General features: G+C 47.8%; 2 protein-coding genes across 2 annotated transcripts in view; one reads left to right on the top strand and one right to left on the bottom strand.

Moving 5' to 3' along the window:
• LOC119435340 (cytochrome P450 CYP12A2-like) overlaps positions 1 to 15,715 on the top strand; it is a 30,171-nt gene extending 14,456 nt beyond the window's left edge. Inside the window, exons 3-4 of the mRNA XM_037702232.2 lie at positions 11,126 to 11,353; positions 15,494 to 15,715. Of these exons, the coding sequence (XP_037558160.2) occupies positions 11,126 to 11,353; positions 15,494 to 15,601 (336 nt within the window). The 3' untranslated portion in view covers positions 15,602 to 15,715. The remainder of the gene's footprint in view (positions 1 to 11,125; positions 11,354 to 15,493) is intronic.
• A 2,150-nt stretch (positions 15,716 to 17,865) lies between these two features.
• On the bottom strand, positions 17,866 to 19,112 carry LOC119435339 (piggyBac transposable element-derived protein 2-like). Its single transcript, XM_037702231.2, has 2 exons — positions 18,303 to 19,112; positions 17,866 to 18,242 (listed from the first exon to the last, which is right to left on the bottom strand). The coding sequence occupies exons 1-2, from the start codon at positions 19,017 to 19,019 to the stop codon at positions 18,090 to 18,092; spliced, it is 870 nt and encodes a 289-aa protein (XP_037558159.2). The 5' UTR covers positions 19,020 to 19,112; the 3' UTR covers positions 17,866 to 18,089.
• Positions 19,113 to 19,387: the final 275 nt, after the last annotated feature.

Genomic DNA, 19,387 nt, shown 5'->3' with positions numbered 1-19,387 from the left:
ACTTCTGCAGCCCTTAAGAGAGCACGGCACAGAACGCGCGTTTGTTCTCCGCCGTGCGTTCACTCCCCGTGAAAGCGCGCGTCCCTCGCGCCCTTTCACTCGCACATACAGCGTTCGGCGGCGCGCGGCGACGATTTCATCTCCATTGACGTCATACGGAACCTCACGGCGACGGCGACGCCGACGGCAGAAATCTGCTTTGGAGTGTCCATATAATATTGCTATCGCAATAAAATTTTTTTTAGATGCGAAGCAGCTTTTGGCGGGGCTTTGTCCCTCCCTCCCGCGGCGTCCACACCCCACAGCGCATGCGCGTCCCTTCCCCCTCTCTCTCCTCTCCTAGGCTCCCCCTTTTCTCTCTAGGAATCCGGAGCGGCGCGCACGACAGGTGGTGCGACAGCTGCATACCGGTGGGGGCGCCACGGTAGTTCCGCGGTATGAAATCGACGGAGCGCGCGCGCCATTCTCTCCTGTGCAGAGCCGCGATGAGCGCTCGGGCCGCTGCCGCGAAACCATCTCCCGCTCAAGCTAACCATCTCTCGCTGCTTCGCATCCACATATTTTCCCCTTTATCGGAGATGGAGTAATTTTTTTATCAGCGGCCGTCGCCGTAGCCACTCGCCAGTAGGACGGCGCTGGCCAAGAGGACGCATGCGCTAAGCAAACTTGCAACATGGTCGCCCGCCCGCAAATCGTGCGCCTTTCGCTGCAGTGGACTGTCAGTTCATGAAGCAAACATGCAAGAGCTTCTGCAAACACGTTTCACTTTCGTGTTCTACTGATTCATATGAAAGAAGCTCAACCTTAATTTTTTTACGAAATAGTTCTCAACTTCATGCATGAACAAGTCGCATCGTGCCTGTCGCTTCGCCTTTAAAATTTGTACAAGTAACTGCCAACTGACAACGCTGGCCCGCATTGCGTTTAACCCATAGGAAGGACATGACCGCAAGCCATCACACAGTCGGGGCCGCAGTATGTCCGCGGTGAACAATCTCGGAGGATATCAGACTCACGACCATTTGCTGCTGGTTGTTTCTGGCGTCATATGCTACCTTCTGATGGCTTTATGCGAACAACCGTCAACTCCCCTACAGACATGGTGCCTCGCCAAAGCTGCCTTTCAAGTTCGGCTCTCGAACAGATGAACAAAACTTTGTAAACCATCACTTGGCCTGCCACCAGTCCTTTACACTCTGGCGGCTATTCGAGCAATGTTTTTTGGTTAACTAAAAACACCGCCCAAGCACTCCGTACAGATGGTTAACCAGCGAAGCTCAAACGTACGGCCCCGGTGTTTAGCAGTGGTTAATCCCGACGCTGTATTGAAGCGTTTCTCAATTATTGGTTACATATTGTGCTTCTAGTGAAACGCAAGCGTCAATGGCGGCGGATACTGCTAACCACGACGCCGAGCTAACTCAGATATCGAACGCCCGCGACAACGGCGAGCCGAGAAGGCAGCGTTGCGGGCAGAGCAGCGTCAACGTGGCAATGGTGGGAACGCGTTCACGGGCCAACGCCATTATTCGGCGGGAGTTTCTCGAGCGGCACTTTGGCTTCGGCTGCTACGAAACGTCCACGTTGAAATGGCGAAGTGGAACGCAAACGACAACGGCGCGCGGATGCTGCTAACCACGACGCCGAGCTAACTCGAGATATTGAACGCATGCGAAAACGACGAGCCGAGGAGGAGACGTTGCGGGTAGAGCAGCGTCAACGTGGCAATGGCGGGAACGCGGTCGCTAACGACGTGACTAACGGCGCTTCCAATGGCCGCGCTTAGGTGCGACGTAGAGAACGACGTAAGTGACAGCGCAGCCAATGAAGACGTTTAGCGAAACGTGGGACGAACGATTTTTCGTTTCGCCTAGCCATATACAGCTTTCGCTGTGAAATCTAAATAAGCTGCAAGAACATCAGACGACCACACACATAGTTCTTGTCTGTCTTTTTTTAGCGATGTTATGATGGTAGTATAACATACCACTGTGCCCAATTATCGCAGTCTGGGAGAAAACTGCTTGTGCTCCAAAATTTTCAATTTGCCCGTGCATTGTCATGGGTAATTATTTAAGGTGTTCGAACACTTGCACAAGGAAACACAGGCGCCACAATTTCACTACCGCATGCTCATCCATGCCGCAGAATTCAGAAATGCACAGCACATTCACGTCTGTCACCGTGTAAGGCTAGCGTACAGCATCTGGACACTTTACGAGCCTAGAACGTCCGCGGTGTCATCAAAGACGTGCGCCACGTAATCGAGTGATTGCTTTCTAAGATTATTATGCGATAGCAATAGGTGACCCAAAAAACGAGCAATCGCAGGGGATTGTGGGGCGCGCCGTCTGCTAGCAGCTTCCGGTTGGACGGAGGACGCAGTTGCATCGGCTGCATGCCCGGCGCACGTGTTTTTCTACGCGTTTCAACTGCCAGTCGTACGAAGCTTTCCGTGCGCTTTGTAAACCAGCAATGTCGTACCAATCATGCAGCTGATTTCTAGGTTTCAGTTCACTCTGGGCGCGACGATGACGAGCCATGAAAGGCAAGGATACGCTTTTATTCATAAACGAACTGTAGTTTTCGTTTCGGCAGCCTTTTTTGTTTCTGCTAGCTCTGTGACATTTGCCGCTGCTTGGACGCACCGTGGCACAGTCACTGACTGCTCTGCCTGCAGGCAGAGCAGTCATCTTTCCCCAATAATTTGTCAAGCGTATAGAAGCATTACTTAGAAAATCGGGTGTTGAGGCTATGGCTATAGCAACCTGGTAATACTGCCCTGTGATCGTCGCTGCAACCGATATCTTCAGTAACGGCGCAGCTAGCGTAATTAGAAGAAGTGCTGAAAATGTTCGAGAACTGCGCGCTGTCAACGGCATTTCTTGGTCGAAACTCGAGGTTCATTTGAAGTGGTGGTACGTAGTTAGAAGTTTTCGCTTTTTGTCAACAAATGTGGAAATGGTCGACTCGCCGAAATATTACGGCTGCACATTATCTCTATCTGTGTTCAAGGAACTAAGGTGGGCTAGTTGGTCACGAGTATTATGTATGTTTCTTGCTGTGTCTTGTTTAAATTTGCGCCGTAAAACCATGTTTCATAATACCTCTATATATGTGCATGCGAGTACCGAATAGTTATCGTTGCTTGAGTCAATGTTGATGATGATGTGTGGCGTTTAATGGCGCAAGGGCCAGCTATGGCCAAAGAGCGCCATGACATATGGTAATAAAATGTTTATGTATTATGAATGAAGTGATTTAATTGAGTGCTAATGCACATGTTATTTGGCTGTAAAGAGGCCTAAGAACGGGTCGCTGTAAACAGCGTAAAATAGAATGACAATGATTCATGATAAAAAAAACGAGCATAAAAGTTTCACTACGAAAGGTGATATAATAAATGACATACAAGGACTACTGCCTCCACAGGGCTCTTGAAGTAGAGCTGAGAGGCGTGTGGTATAAGAAGTTATGTCACTGCGGCTACAGCCTCGAAGACGAGGCTGTGCTACGCATGACCTGGCCAAATTACTTCTAAGACGTTAATTTCATCTAAAAAGCTAAAAACTGTGTTTATGTTAAAAGTGGTACGTTGCTCAGAAAAAATGCTGGGTGAAATGGGATATGCTGGCGATATGCAGAATAAAAGTACTTTTTCGCTCCCTTTCTATTTCCTTGCACTGGATGAGGACATGGAGCACTGTAAGGGTGTCGCCACACCTTCGACATGACGGAGTATCACTTCCCGTCAGTAGGTAGAGTGGGTGCCGAAGGTATGACCTATTCTTAATCGGCAGAGGAGCACTTCTTTGTATCGTGATGTTTTCGCTGATATCCAGTGCCCTAATTTTGGTTTGATAAAATGCAGTTTATTGGATACCTGGGTATCCCACTGTTTCTGCCAGTGCTTCTTCAGCTTATGACGTAAATATGGTTTAAGGTCTGTGGCTGGAATTGGTATGTTTCTGTCGGCGTTGCTAAAAACTACTGAGGTAGCGTTCTCGTCAGCATCTTCGTTGCCTTTTGCCACTATGGCCAGGCACCCAGCATAGGACGATGACTTGTTTAACCGTATAAGCTGAGCACAGCAATGCATATAGTTCGTTAAAAACCGTGTTCTTGTTTTTTCGTACGCTCATTAGAGCTCGGACTACACTCAATGAGTCCGTGAACACAATAGCTTTTGCGAGGTTCATTTGTTTTATGTGTTTAACTGCAGAGAGTATCGCGTACGCTTCTGCCGTAAAAATACTTGTATGTGGATTTAATGTACCAGATATTAAAAACGATGGCCTAGAGCTGCATAGGCAACACCAGCAGGAGGCTTCGAAGCGTCTGTATAGAATTCAGCACAAGAATACTTATCCTGAAGTTCACGAAAATGTGAATGTATACGTGTATCAGGTGCTCGTTTCGATATTTCAGCAAAAGAAATGTCACACTGTATATTCTGCCACTCCCAAGGTGGTGGGAGCCGAGTAGGAGCCATTAGAACATTCTTCAGAAGAGGGGCGTCTAATTCTTCTGACAGTGCTTCCAACCGAAGTGACAGAGGAGGCCTAGTGGCCGGCGGTTACGGAACAGCCTGGCCGCGGACATGTCGCGAATGGTAAATGGCATGGATGCTGACTATCTGATTTAACCTTCAGGGCGTAGGCAAAGCTTAAGTATGTCCTTTGGAAATGTAGTGACCACTCGTTTGATTCAACGTACAGACTTTCTACAGGACTAGTCCTGAAGGCACCTGTAGCAACCGGATACCTAAGTGGTGAAGGGAACTGCATCTTCAAAGCACTAGTGCAGCGGAGTTGTATACTATAGCCCCTAGTCGAGGCGTGACCGAATGAGACTTTTGTAGAGGTTTAAAAAGGCATCCCCTGTCCTTCCCCAAGATGTCCGCGACAATAGCTTCAGTAGATTCATTGTCTTCAGACACTTCGCTTTCAAATATTTTAAATGGGGATAAATGTTAATTTAGTGTCTAAAATGAGGCCTAAAATTTGTGTTCATGGCTCACAGATAGCCGTTGTCCATTAAGATGAATGCAGGGGTCAGGTAGTATACCTCTCTTGTTCGAGAAAAGAACACAAGTGCTTTTTTGAGGTTTCAGTTTAAATCCATTCTCGTCAGTCCATTTCTTACTTTGTTTAACCCAAGTGTACATGTCGCTCACAGATAGAAATGTTACATGATCTAAAACCTATTTGTACATCATCCACATACACCGAATAAAACCGTACTAGGTAAGACAGTATTGAGCGAATTCATTTTCACAACGAATAGAGTACAGCTCAGTACACCACCTTGTGGTACGCCCGTTTCTTGAGTAAATGGACGAGATAGGATATTACCAACCCTAACACGGAACGTGCGATTAGATAGATAGCTTTGAATCACTCTCAAAAGGTTGCCTCGGACTCCCATTGCAGCCAGATCACGGAGAATTCCAAAACGCCAAGTTGTATCGTATGCCTTCTCCATATCTAAAAATACCGATAATAAAAACTGTTTGTGCACGAAGGCATCCGTATATCGCCTCGATGCGAACAAGGTGATCAGTTGTGGATCTACCCTCCCTAAAACCACACTGCAAGGGGTCTATTATTTTGTTGATTTCAAGATAATGGATTCAGGCTCGATTTACCATTTTCTCAAAAGTTTACAGAAGCAGCTTGTCAGGGCTATAGGCTATAGCTGCTGGCCGAACACGGGTCCTTGCCTTCTTTAAGAAAGGTATTATGATTGCTTCTTTCCAGTCGGACGGAATATAGCTGGCAGAGAAAAGGCTTGAAAAGCGATAGGAGTGTTTTGTGTGCTTCGGGGTGTAAGTGTTTATCATCTCGTAAACTATTCGATCGTTTCCAGGGGCCGATTTATTCAAACAATTTAGTGCAGCCTGAAATTCGCCATGTTAAATGGACGGTTGTAAGGTTCATTTCTGTCTCCTTTTCCGATCCAGAGGCGTCGCTCTGCTTGTCGCTTGTGTCTCAGGAATGATCTGAATAGTGGGATGAACTGCAAATGTACTCAAAATGTTCCCCTAGAGAATCAGCTTGGGCCTCAAGAGTGTCTCCTTCTGTATTCACTAATGGTAGAGGATGAGTTTCACGGCCTTTTATCTTGTTTACCCTGTTCCAAGCTTTTCTTCCGTCTGTATAAGAATTTATGCTAGATATGTATCTTTGCCAGCTTTCCCTTTTGGCACGGCGGCGTGTTCTTCTTCCTTCAGACTTTATTTCTTGAAGCTGATAAGATTCTCTGTAGTCGGAGAGTCGCGGAGGTGATTCCAAGCCTTATTTTGTTTCTTTCGCGCTTCCCTACATTCATCGTTCACCAGGGAACACGTCGTTTGGAAGGTGAACCATTTGTTTCGGGGATACATATTGACGCCGTATCAACAACAAATGCCGTCAGAAATGCCACTGCATCATCTATAGGAAGCGTAGAGATGTCTTCCCAGTTTATGCGCGTGAGTTCCTCATACCGCTTCCAGTCGGCTGACTCGACTTTCCATGGGGGACGCGTGGAGAGCACTCATCAGCTTTTGTTAATTTTAGGACGATAGGAAAATGGTCACTTCCATATGGATTTTTAATCACGTTCCACTCTAGGTATGGCACGAGTGTACTAGATGCGATGCTTAATCGATAGATGAATATGTTTTGTTTGCCACGCTGTAAAATGTAGGCTCTTTCTTATTTAGTAGGCATGCATCTGTAGAGAGGAGGAAGTTTTCTACTAAGCGCCCTCTAGCATCACAGCGAATCTCCCAAAGGGTGTTGTGTGCATTAAAATCTCCAGCGACAACATAAGGTTCGGGCAGTTCATAGATGAAGCTGTGAAATTCTGCTTTTGATAGGTGGTAGTTCGGGGGGATGTATAGTGAAGCAATTGTTACCATCTTGTTAAGAGTACTGCACGTACAGCAACTGCCCAGAGGCGTTTTAAGCTGTATTTGCCGGCAAGCAACACCTTTATTTACTGCTATGGCCACACCGCCCGACGAGGCAAGGGCGTCGTTGCGGTCTTTTCGGTAAATGGCATACTGCCGGAGAAAGTTCTAGTATGAGAAGAATTAAGATGGGTTTCTTGGACACACAGCACCTTGGATTAAACTTATGAAGGAGTTCCTTAATGTCATCAAGATTGTGGAGTAAACCTCTAACATTCCACTGCAGTATCTGTGTATCCATTTTATATGTGTTTTGTGCTGTGTGTCTGAGAAGTAAATTAAGCTAGCTCACGAGGCCTTTCCACGCCCCGTGATGGGGGTTTTCCCTTTCTTCCCGGCGCGCTCGAGGGAGCTGCGCCGTTCTTTGGGCGTCTGAGACGCCGGTGTTTCCTTGTATCCATCACCTCATCTGAGGCGGTGGATAGTGCCCGCTCAGCGGGCACGTTTGCGGGGGTTTCGGGCCTATCTGCACGGGCAGTGGCCCTGGTCCGGCAGGCCCGCGGGTCTGCTGGCCCTCCTTGGCAGGGGGCGGAACAGCGCTGGCTGCTCCAGCCGGGGGGGCTGATGGCGTGGCTGCCGTCACACTCCGTGTGACTTGAGCGGCCGCCGAATGACGTGGCGCTGCCCCCCGGCGCGCCACATCGGTGTAGGACGGACTAGACTGGTTATGCATAGAGAAACGCTTGCGTGCTTCTTGGAACGACAGATTAAATTTGATTTTGAGTTCAATGATTTGCTTCTCTTTTTTCCAAGACGGACATGAACGGGAGTACGCGGGGTGATCTCCGTCACAGTTAGCACAGCGGGTGGTGAAAGTGCAGGAGTCAGATAGGTGCTCATTAGATGCACATTTTGCACAAGTGGTGCGCCCTCGGCAGGTTTGCGAACCATGCTCGAACCGCTGACACTTGAAGCATCGGCGCGGATTCGGGATGTATGGCCGTACACGGAGTTTGCAGTATCCAGTTTCTATTGAGTCTGGTAGGTTACTTGTTCCAAAGGTAATGATTATGTGTTCGGTCGGAATTTGCTTGTCATCGCGCCTGATGGTTATTCTTTGTACTTTTACTACATTCTGATCTTGCCACCCCTCGAGTAGCTCGCTTCACTAAGGTCAATTAGGTCATCTTCAGAGATGACACCGCGGACAGTGTTCAATGATCTGTGTGGGCCCAGTGATACGGGAATGTCTCCAAAAGCAATGAGTTTTGTTAATTTGCTGTACTGGGTCTTGTCTCGAACTTCAAGAAGAAGGCGCTTCCCATCTTAGTTACTTTGTAGCCTGGGCCGAGCGATTCTGTCAAAGATTTTGACACAACAAAAGATATTGTGCGGACTGTCTTGGTTTCATGCTGACTGTGGATTACGTGGTACTTTGGGAATGTTTCTTTCGGCTGCATGAAAAAATTGAAGCTTTCATCGGTGCGCCCCCTCTTGAGGGAGCGATCAGGTAGTGGGGGGAAATTGGATTCCATTAAGGAGATTCCTATATTCGGCAGGATGGCCGCCACCCACCATGGAGCCCAACTAGGGAGACGACCAGGACAAACTATTCAGTTCTGTGCACCCAACGTGCATCCCCCTATAACCAAATACCTATACCCAGGCTGGATATAATGCACAGGTTAACCCGTTCGCCCATGAAGTCGGAATAAAAGGAAAATAAAGAGAGGACAGGAAAGATTGAAGTGAAAGAGAAAGACGAAGATTGGGAGAGAATACAGGAAAAGGGCAACTACCGATTCCCCCGGGTGGTCAGTCCGGGGGTGCCGTCTACGATGAAGCGAGCCAAGAGGTGTGTTGCCTCCGCCAGGGGGCCATAAAGGTCCAAACACCCGGCTCGGCTCAACCTCCAGGATCCCCTTTTCCCCGGACACGGCTAAGCCGCGCACGGTTAGACGCGGGAGGTCCGACCCTCGTGTGCTCGGGTACGTGGTGGCGCAACTCACCAAACGCCTGCTTGCGCAGACGCCCCTGCGGGCCTTGAGTCAATGTTAGAGAAAGAAATATCTTGGGGAATCATTCCGTGTCGGCCCTTACACAGCTCATCGCCACCTGATAAGTGCCACTGTACGTTTCATTTTCATTTTGTTCACTGATGGTTCAGTCTTGGAAGTGGCAGCCATGCCTCTGATGCTTGTGCACAGCTGACTCAGCAAGGGACGCTGCAAGGCAGTAGTTACATCAGTTTACCTTTCACGCTTGAATTTGAGCAGCCAACGGCTGAACAGCCGATCATGGTTTTGCTAGCCACCTGCAGCCGGGTAATCTTCGAGTGTGACAAAGCCGAACTGCAAGCGCATCAATAGGCTTCAATGGCGAGGCGGTGGCTGCGCTTCCTCGAACCGTAAACAGCGAGCAGACGGCGCATCCCAGAATCCCTCGCTCTTTTACGGGTCACCTAGTATATGGACATTCCATACGAATTTCCGCCGTCGTCGTCGGAATCACTGTGCTGTTCTGTATGCGCATCTTCTCTTCTGCTCCAGCTGCAGGGTTGAGCGTGCCGTGCGCGCCCTATCTCGGAGGCAATCTGCGCTGCCGTCGAAGGTTAGTCGGCCGAATATAGCTAACGGATTCATGTGCGCTTTGTTCTCACGACCCAGTTCGCGTTTAAGCCAGGGGCAGTACGAAGGGGAATTCGCTCGCCGCTGCTGCCGCTCTTCATCACATCAGCGCTCTCACAGCGACTGTCGACGGTCATCGAGTGAGCTTTGTTCGTGTTTGCCTTTGCGCGCGTGACAACGTGCTTGTTAATTTAGCTAGTAAGGGAATGTTTACAACAGTTTATGCCGCCGTTAAAACGACTAAGCTGTCTTCGTATAGCAGTCTAATTATTTGCTATAACAATCATTGATTCGCATGTCGGGCGAAACACATTTTTGATGCCTTCATCTTGGGTTGAATTTTCTCTCATGCGATATTGCCTTTAACGGCTGCTATCCGTGCTGACGTTGAGTTCCGTCCTCTTCCTCGCAGGCCATTTGATAAGCGACGCATTCCCAAACTTATCGCCGTAGCCTACATCACTCTGCGGTCGTCTGCAGCCGTCATTTGAAAGTGCGATTCGCTGTGCGACGGCATTGCGGCTTTTATGCTGTCTACCCACTTTCCGTGCCGCCGAACTATTCCTCGGCCATTCGCTGTGCTTCAATGTCTGCTTATAACCTTACGTAACATCCACCATTTTTCGTACGCATCCAGTGCCCATGTCACACTGCGCCGTTACACACAATTTTTGAGGCTCATGGAGAACCTCTGCTGGCTTGCATCGCCGCTATAATATCTGTGTCTTCCTTTTTTTGACGCATCCCTTTGCCACGGCCATCGGTCACAACCCCACTACTGTGCAACGCGACCAGCTCCCCCCTGTTTTTCCTGAGTGTAGTACCTCAGTTGCTTGTCCGGGCACTCACTTCACTAGGCCGAATGACCGTTGTCGTGTTATAAAACAACACTCACTCCGATGTTCCTCAGAGGCAGCGACCTTTCCATTTTTCCGCCACAGACCAATTGCTTCGCCCCTTTTACTCCCAGTTTCTCTCACTTTGACCCTGCTTACCCTGTTGTTCACGCGGACACTAGCGGCGTTGGTATTGGTGCTGTGCTAGTGCAACGCAAACCTGGTTTTGACAGATGCGTTGTTGCCTACGTCAGCTTTTGCAAAGGCTGAAGTGAAAAATCCCGACTGAAACATTTGGCGGATTCTACACTAAGGGGGGAATTGGTGTCAAGCGGCGTATTCGTTGATGTGTGTGCACATGTCCAAGTAAATCATATGCAATCATAACGCTGATTATAGAAACGCTATAACACCATAACAGAAAAGCAATGCAAGTTTAAGCAAATAACGCTATTACTCTAAACGCTGGCAAATTGCTCCCAATGTTGTTGTTCACTTCTCTGTAGATCCACGCTCAATGCATGCTCTGCTGTCTTTGTTCACTCTACCTATTTCTTAGCATGACTACTTGAGCTGCTGACGCATTCTTCACTTCGAAGTATCCAACATCTTTAATTTTATCTTCCTGGCATCTTAACTTATTCCCTCTTGTTTGGATTGTTCATACACGCGCATACTTAATGGCCATGCATTTTCCGGGCCATTGGCCAAGAGTGCACAAATACCCCAAGTTGCTCACATACCGCTACGCACGCGCTTCCTTACAGACAGTCTTGCGGACCGAAATGTTTGTCAGTGGGAGACTGGAAGAGAACTTCACAAGAGCTTCTGAATTCATCCCAGACCGCTGGCTTCGTGCCAACGGTGATCGGGCCGGTGAACTTCTGGAAGAGTGGACGCATCACCCTTTCGCTTCCCTACCATTCAGCACTGGTGTACGGATGTGCATCGGACGAAGAATAGCCGAGATGGAGCTCTCTGTACTTATTGCAAAGGTACGTAAAGTGATATTCGGATTCACCGCCCTTATCAAGGCCGTAAAAAAACTAGTAACATATTGTTTGATCCGCACATGTTTCCAAACTACTTTTACTTTTATTGCGATAGCAATTATATGGACACTCCAAAGCAGATTTGTGCCGTCGGCGTCGCCGTCGCCGTTGCCGTCGCCGTCGCCGTGAGGTTCCGTATGACGTCAATGGAGATGAAATCGTCGCCGTGCGCCGCCGAACGCTGTATGTGCGAGTGAAAGGGCGCGAGGGACGCGCGCTTTCACCGGGAGTGAACGCACGGCGGAGAACAAACGCGCGTTCTGTGCCGTGCTCCCTTGAGGGCTGCAGAAGTAGGCGTCTCTTTCCTCCTTTACAATCATCATATATGTAGTGGAAACGCGCCTCCTTCTGACGCACGAAAGGCCGTGGGTGGGGGGGAAGGGAAGAGAGGCGACGTTTAGCTGCGGCACCAAGTGCCTATTTATATCAGAGGCTCCGGCAACAGTCACCAACGCCGCACGCATTTTGTGCGAACGCGGGCAAAACGCCGACGGCGTCGACAACAGTTCTGCGTGTTGCCAGTGCTGCTGCATGTCCAAGTTTATACAGCTGATAAAGCTACTATCATTACTCCATATAGCTCTCTACAAATTTGCTATCGCAATTGATGCTTCGCCTTTCAGGTGAAACTGCGACAACTTTTTATCAATAATCTTAGGGTCATGTATAAGGAGGAACGTTTGAATATAATTCGTCCGTAATCTCCGGTATAGCTGCCTAGCTCAGTTTCAAAATGTAGTGCGGGATTTGTCGGCAGCATGTACGATATGTAACTTTCATTGATGAGGTGGGTCCTGAACAGGCTTTTGAACGTGCCAATGTCCATAGCGAATTCGTTGTGGATTGGACGCAACACAAAAGAGGAGAACTGGAAAGACATTCGCTTTCCGGGGTTTGTTGGACTATTATGGGTATTGTACACACTGGGGAGAAGACAACGGTTGTGACTTGAATTATCATACTGAACGCCTCCAAAAGCGACAAGGGCACAACATTACTTCAGCACAACAAGCAAGATCATTTTTTGCAATTTTTTTGCATTTTAGGATGTTTCCAGATAGCAGAACGATTCCTCGATAGACTGAAGTGCAATAGACTGTCGCCTAAGTCAAGGGATCCAATAATTCACGACAAGATACAATAAGTGAAAGAGCATTACAACCAAAGGACTGATGTATAAAGATACATATATTGAATTTCCATGACACAATGTATTGCTTCGAGCTTTCTTGTTTATAATATGGCGTAATGGTTACTTACCGGTGCATTCCAAACCAGTTATCTTTAACTTATACTGACGCTCCCTCCTCTTAAATAATAGCTCCTCATTTTACCTAGCCTACTGAAAGTGTTTTCATAACGCTTCTGTTCTTCCAGAAAAGTACATTAATATATCCAGTGCATTAGCCAGTGCATCATGTGCAAACATCACTGTTTTCGGGCTCGCGGGGCATCTCCTCTATATGAAAAGCCTGCAAACGCATATCGACGATCTCCTCAATTACCGTTATTTTTCTTTTGTTCGAGAAACGTAGTTTCCTTCTATCTAGTAGCAGAGTCGTCTCTTCAGCCGTTATAAAGGCTTCAGTGGCGACTTCGGAAGTTTGACTTAATAAAATGTACGGTTCCTGTAAAACTAACGCATTTACATTGAGCCTAGTGGTAACCAGCCAAATGTTCACACATTATCCCTCATGTGTAAACATTAGCTTCCCCATGTTCATAATGACCGAAGTTTACTGTATTCATAAATGCATCGCGGAGTATATTCGGCACAAAAAAAAAATGGCAGCCGATCTGCAAAGTCAATGCTGATGATGGAGCAAAGCTCCTTGGACGATTACGGCTGCGGCTCGAGCTTTCGCTTCGGGGTCTTGCTGCCGTTGCCGGCGTGCTGCTGCTTTTCGGGGTCGTAGCTTGGGGCTAGTTTCGCGGCGTTGCCGTTGGGCTGCCGCATCTCGTTCTCAAAGTGTAGGATCAGGGTCACGACGTTTGCGCTTACGTTAGCGCTCCTCCATACTGCAATGCTAAGTGTAGCGACAGCGGCAGTGCGGCACGGCGCCGGCGCAACACCTGCGCGCGGTCGGTATGCGCGCTGCGTGCGCTCTGCGAACGGTTCTGCGCATGACGTCGTGCGCTTGCTCAGAGAGGTGTTTCAGAGCGGCGCCGGCGCAGCGCAACGCCTGTGCGTGGTCGGTATGCGCGCTGCGTGCGCGACGGGGAGCTACGACGGCGACAACGGACATTTATTTAATGGGTGTTGCCATTGGGTGGCGTCGCCATGAGGTTCGGTATAAAGCCCAAGCACGGTAACATCGTCGCCGCACGCTCTATGTGGGAGAGATGCTTGCGAGGCTCAGCCGAAGATCGCGGCTAAACCTCGAGGGAGATAGGCGGGGCGGAAGCGCGCTTCATTTCGAGGCACGGGGTGGGGGGGGGGGGGGGGGTAGGCGAGAAAGGGGGGGGGGAGGCGTTTGACACCGACGCGGCCGCGCGGGCGCCGCCTCTTGAATGCGAATTGCGTCGTGGAAAAAGTGTGCGCCCGCGCGGGCCCCATCTTCAAAGCCATCTGCGACATGTACAAAGTGCAAATAGGGCCGGTAGCTTCATGCGCGTTGTGCTTTCGACGTTTAGTTCGCGTTGAAGCAAGACACGGCACGAAGGTAAATGTACTCGCTGCTGTAGCCGCGCCTTCTCACTCCAGCAATTTGATAGCGAGATTCCGTGGTTATCAAGTGAGATGTGTTCATGTTTACTTGAGCACGCATTACACGGTGCATGTTTTAACAGCGAAGCGCATGCAAGGCGCAGTGACGGCCGTAAGTCCGAGAGCGAGAGAGAGACATTCACGGAGCGGGTCTGCTGGAACGCGTTGTCGGCATTGCAACGCGATGGAACGCGGTGTCAGCATTTCGGCCAGCTTCGCTGTGTCTTGAGTTTTGCGCGGCCTAGTGCAAGCTTTCGCCATTTTCTTTAATAAGGGAATGTTTACATGTTTATACTGCTGATAAAATTATTACTCGTAGTTATTACTGGTGGTTATTATTACTCGTAGTTATTACTGGTGATCCTGTCTACTGATATCCTATCGCAATCGGTGCTTCGCTTTTCGGGCGCAACTGCGACTTTCATTGCGATAGCAATATTTGGACACTCCAGGCGCATTTCTGCCGTTACTGTCGTCGTCGCCGTGAGCTTACGTATAAAGTCCACGGGCGATAAAGCCGTCGCCGCGCGCCGTACACTGTATGTGCGAGTGAAAGCATGCGACGGTGAGGCTGCAATAGCGGCTGCGCACGCAGGGGCTGGAAGCGGGAAGTGCGCAGTCGTCCAGTCACGCACAACCCTCCGGAGTGAGGGTACGGAGATGGCGGGGCCGCGCTTTACTGCGGCCGCGCGCACCCGCCAGGCCGAAAGGCTTTGGGCAGGGTGGGAATGTGGAGGAGCCGCACTTTACTGCGGCCGCGCACTCCCGCCGGGCCGGGAGGCTCCGGACGGAGGGGGGGGGGGGGGGGGGGCGTTCTGCACTGCGAACGCCCACCCGCGCGGCTGTATCTTGGAAGCCATCTGTGGCGGGAGCCTCATCCACCCTCTCTGTGTTTTCGCGGCTAAGATCGCGTTGATGCGAGCGCCGGCACAAAGCTCAATTCGCTCGCTGCTGCTGGCGCACTGGCTCACTCCAGCGCTGACAGCGAGTTTCCGCGGTCATCGAGTGAGATGCGTTCATGTTTGCTTGTGTGCACGTGACACCATGCTTGTGAATTTAGTTAGTGTGCCTATGTTTCCAACTTTATAATGCCGATAAATCTACTATCCTTACTTTGTATAGCCTGTGCACAAACTTGCTATCGCAATTGATGCTTCGCCTTTCGGACGAAACTCCGAATTTTTATATCTCAACCAATGTAAAAAGCACTACGCATTCACTAAAAACTATACATCAGATTTCGTTTTTCATTTTTAGAGTCTCATGAATAATGTTTGCTAAAGATATTAATTTGCAGTCACTAAAAATGACCTGTGTGATCAGTAGCTAAACAATCTAGTGATTTACCTACAAACTCTGGTCGTTGCCTTCTGCAGGTGCTGGAAAGATTCAGAGTGGAGAATCACCATGGGGACATTGGCTTCCTTTCACAGCTTACAAGTCGCCCAAAAAAACCGGCCAGATTCCGCTTCATTGAACTCTAGTAGGAAATGCATACGCAAAGGCGACATTTTTGAGTAATTAATATTAGCTGTAATAAATGGGGTTCCTAATACATACAAATGAACTTATATAACTGCATATGGTATTTTAGCTCAAGGACTAATATAATTTGTTTTGTGTTTCTATTAGGCTTTATGAGCATCAAGCGCCAGTGAAACCACTTTCTGGAGCTCCAGATGCAGTGTGCTTTTTGCTCTTTCTAATGATTAGGGCGAAAACCAGATGTCCTACTTTGTGTCATTGCAACGTAATGAATAAAGTTTTAAAGGTCCTACATTTAAATGTTGCTTTCGGTTCAAGTAGTAGCGCGCCCGTAAAGATAAACTAATAGACATATTTAACATATTGTTAGAAAGCTTGTAATCCTTTCACGCCGGTTGTGGTATCTTTCTTGCACTGTAAACAAATATTAAAAATGGTTTTTGTTCCATTTATAATTTCCCTTCGAAAGCTGTGTTAGGAATCCATTTTTAAATGCGAAGCATTTCTTGGCGAACATTTGCTACTTTGACAGTATCTATCTAGCCGCCTACGTCTTTGAGCTGTAATCTTCGTTTCGTTGACTTTGTATGTACCAAAATTGGCATCACTATGACAAGAGTACATGACGGAACATAAATTATATATCATGACATGAATAAAATGACATGCGTGTCATGTAGAGCATGAAACAGCCGTCTACGTCTTGGTGCTCTCATGGTCGTTTCGTTAACTTGGTAGGTACCAAAATTGGCGTAGTATGACAGGAGTGTGTGACGAACATAAGTGATAGGTCAGTAAGGTCTTCATGAGGGCTAGTTGGTTCATGATTTAGAACTGAGGTTTCAACAGCGCGAATAAAACAAGGACATGAAGAAACAAATACCACAAACAAGCGCTGTTAGCGTGCTGACTACGTTGGTACTGGTGATCCTAGCGCACGGTTTCGGTAAAAGGAGCCTGGTGCGTTGCCACAGGAACTCTGTAGATTGCCCGGCGAGTCTTTTGTAATCACGCAGCGTTTGGTCCTTTTTGCAAGGGTTTTTTCCTTGTTCAACAAGTACTTTCAGCCAGTCATTGTATAGTCGTGTTTGCCGCCATTTTTCAGACTTGAGAAACTTGCACATCCTTTTCGCGTGTCCCCAAGAAGGTTTAACGAGACCAAGAAGGGCTATAACTTCAGGAGGCGCGATGCGTCTTCTCAAGAAGTAGCCTAAGGAACGCGACTAGCAAGTGGTTATGGCAATGAGGTTGATGCATGCGTATGCTGGGTCTTGCAAGGCTGGTGATGAGAGAAAGGAGCCCGTTGTAGAAGAAATTTGCATCAGTAAGGTATTGATGAGGGCTAGTTGGTTCATGATTGATGAGGGCTAGTTGGCTAGTTCGTACATGCTAGTTGGTTCAGCGCTTGTTTGTGGTACTTGTTTCTTCGTGTCCTTGTTTTATTCGCGCTATTCAAACCTCAGTTCTAAATAAGTGATAGGTCATGACCATGACCCAGCGGAAAATATTAACACTCAAAAACCACTGAAATGGGTTCGGACGTGGGTACTAAGTGAAGGAAACACTAAAGAATGCTGGTAGAAGTCAGTCATGAGCATGACTCAGCAAAATGATGACTCAGGGGAAAAAATTTATACTTAAAAACCACTGGAATGGGTTCGGACGTAGGTAGTAAGTGAAGAAAACAATAAAGGATGTTGGTCGAGGTCATGAGAATGACTCAGTAAAAATGACAATGACTCAGCAAAAAAATATTAACACTTAAAAATCACTGAACTGGAATGGGTTCGGACGTGGGCACTAAGTGAAGGAAACACTAAATGATGATGCTAGAAATCATATTCATGAGCATGACTCAGCAAAAATGACAATGACTCAGCGAAAAAATATTCAAACTAAAAAGTCACTGAAATGGGTTCTGACGTGGGCACTAAGTGAAGGAAACACTGAATGATGATAGTAGAAATTATAGTCATGAGCATGACTGAGCAAAAATGACAATGACTCGGCGAAAAAAGATTAACACTCAAAAGCCACTGAAATGGGTTCTGACGTGGGTACTAAGTAAAGGAAACACCCAAGGATGATAATAGAAATCATAGTCATGATAATGACTGAGCAAAAATGACAATGACTTAGTGAAAAAAATTAACACTCAAAAACCAATCGAATGGGTTCGGATGTGGTACTAAGTGAAGGAAAGGGCTAAAGGTTAATGATCGAAGTCATAGTCATGAGCATGATTATGGCTTTCGCACAATTTTTTGTTTCCTCATAACATTAATCATGGAGTTGCAGGGAAGCATAACAGTAGCTGTACGCCCATGTAAACTAACTTTAGCGGATTTCTGTGGTTTTAATTTGCAGAAGAAGGGTACGTTGCGTATTTGCAACAACACGCAAACAAACAAGAAGTTGAAGGTGAAAGATACACTCAGTGTGATTCATACTCAGATGTTTATTTGCGCGTGACAATCATTGGTACACTCATGTTTTAGTGTGGAACAAAAAGAAGCAATTGTTCTTGCTTGTGCAGCAAAGGTGGTTCCCACACTTCGAGCAGTACGTCATGCAGATTCCCGTGCAGCCAGGAAACTTGCAGCGCTGCCGCTTCTGGCTCCAAAAAACCCAGTGACCAACCTGAAAAACAAAATGAAATAATGAGTACTGAGACAAAACTCGATAACTCAAAAGTATTACCTCATCTAGCCTGACATCCTGAGTAGGAGTAGGTGCTGACGGTCCCCTTTTTTTCTTCATTTCGATGCCCTGTTCCACAGACCCATTGCTAGGTCTTCCTCGCTTTTTGAGCTGCTTCTTGCCAGCCTTGCATAGTGACGTAGCGAGGTCCATCTTGAATTCTGCCAAGGGAAGGAGCTTTCCTGTGTGCTCATCAGGGTCGGTCAGGGCATTCCTCTTGTACAGCAACCAAGCATTGACGGCTGTCAAGTCAAGAACATGGAGAAAAACACGAAAGTAATATCGCTTTGACCTCAGGTAGGGACGATACAGGGAGATGAGGGAGTCCAATAGATCGACGCCTCCCATGTGCTTGTTGTAGACTGTGATGACCGAAGGGCATGGTATTTCACTCCGCTCCTTTTTTTGTCGATCATATCTTGATGCATTTCCAACAGGCTGTGTTCCAACAAAGGAGGAAAGCAAGGTCACAGCTCTGTTATCTTGCCACCTTGTACATGACAGTTCAATGCCATCTACAACCGCAACTCTCTCCTCAAAATGTCCTCTTCCTTTTTTCTTCATTTCCTGCTCAGAAGGCATGTTCACTCCGGGGACCCGATTGATCCGCACCGTACCAATGCAGTGTACAGCATCTCGTTTTAAGTACACTTGCAAACTTGGGCAGTTGAAATAGTTGTCGAAGTACACTTTGTGGTGTAGTCCTCTCGGAATCATCCTACACAACCGAACAACAATATTTCCACTTGCTCCACAGTCAGGCTCTCCTGGAAGTCTTGCCGCTGAGTTCTCTTTTCCAGTATACACCTCTAACTTGTAGGAGAAGCCGCTTACACCTGAGAGTACGAAAGCTTTGTAAGCCCATTTCTTCGGCTTCATGGGACAGTATTGTTTCAGGGAGCTTCTACCTTTGAAAGGTATGATCTGTTCATCTATAGACAAGTGCTCTTCAAGAGGTACCAGCGACAACCGCTCATTGATGGCGTCTATCAGAGGTCGTACCTTCGCAAGCCGATCTCTTGCTGGATCGTCCTTTGGGCCGAGAGTACTATTGTCAATGAAGTGGATGTTATGCTTCAGTTTTT

The sequence above is a fragment of the Dermacentor silvarum genome, unplaced genomic scaffold, assembly GCF_013339745.2.
Source record: "Dermacentor silvarum isolate Dsil-2018 unplaced genomic scaffold, BIME_Dsil_1.4 Seq638, whole genome shotgun sequence".
Classification (NCBI taxonomy): Eukaryota; Metazoa; Arthropoda; class Arachnida; order Ixodida; family Ixodidae; genus Dermacentor; species Dermacentor silvarum.
The sequence above is the reverse complement of the archived record's forward strand: the minus strand, read 5'-3'. Positions and strand labels throughout refer to the sequence as shown.

What these genes read in the sequence shown, in the direction of transcription:
- LOC119435339 (XM_037702231.2), bottom strand. Translation starts at nt 19,019, where the DNA reads ATGATTCCGAGAGGACTACACCACAAAGTGTACTTCGACAACTATTTC. An exon ending in AGGATGTCAGGCTAGATGAG is followed by an intron (nt 18,243 to 18,302) that starts GTAATACTTTTG and finishes TTTGTTTTTCAG; the next exon opens with GTTGGTCACTGGGTTTTTTG.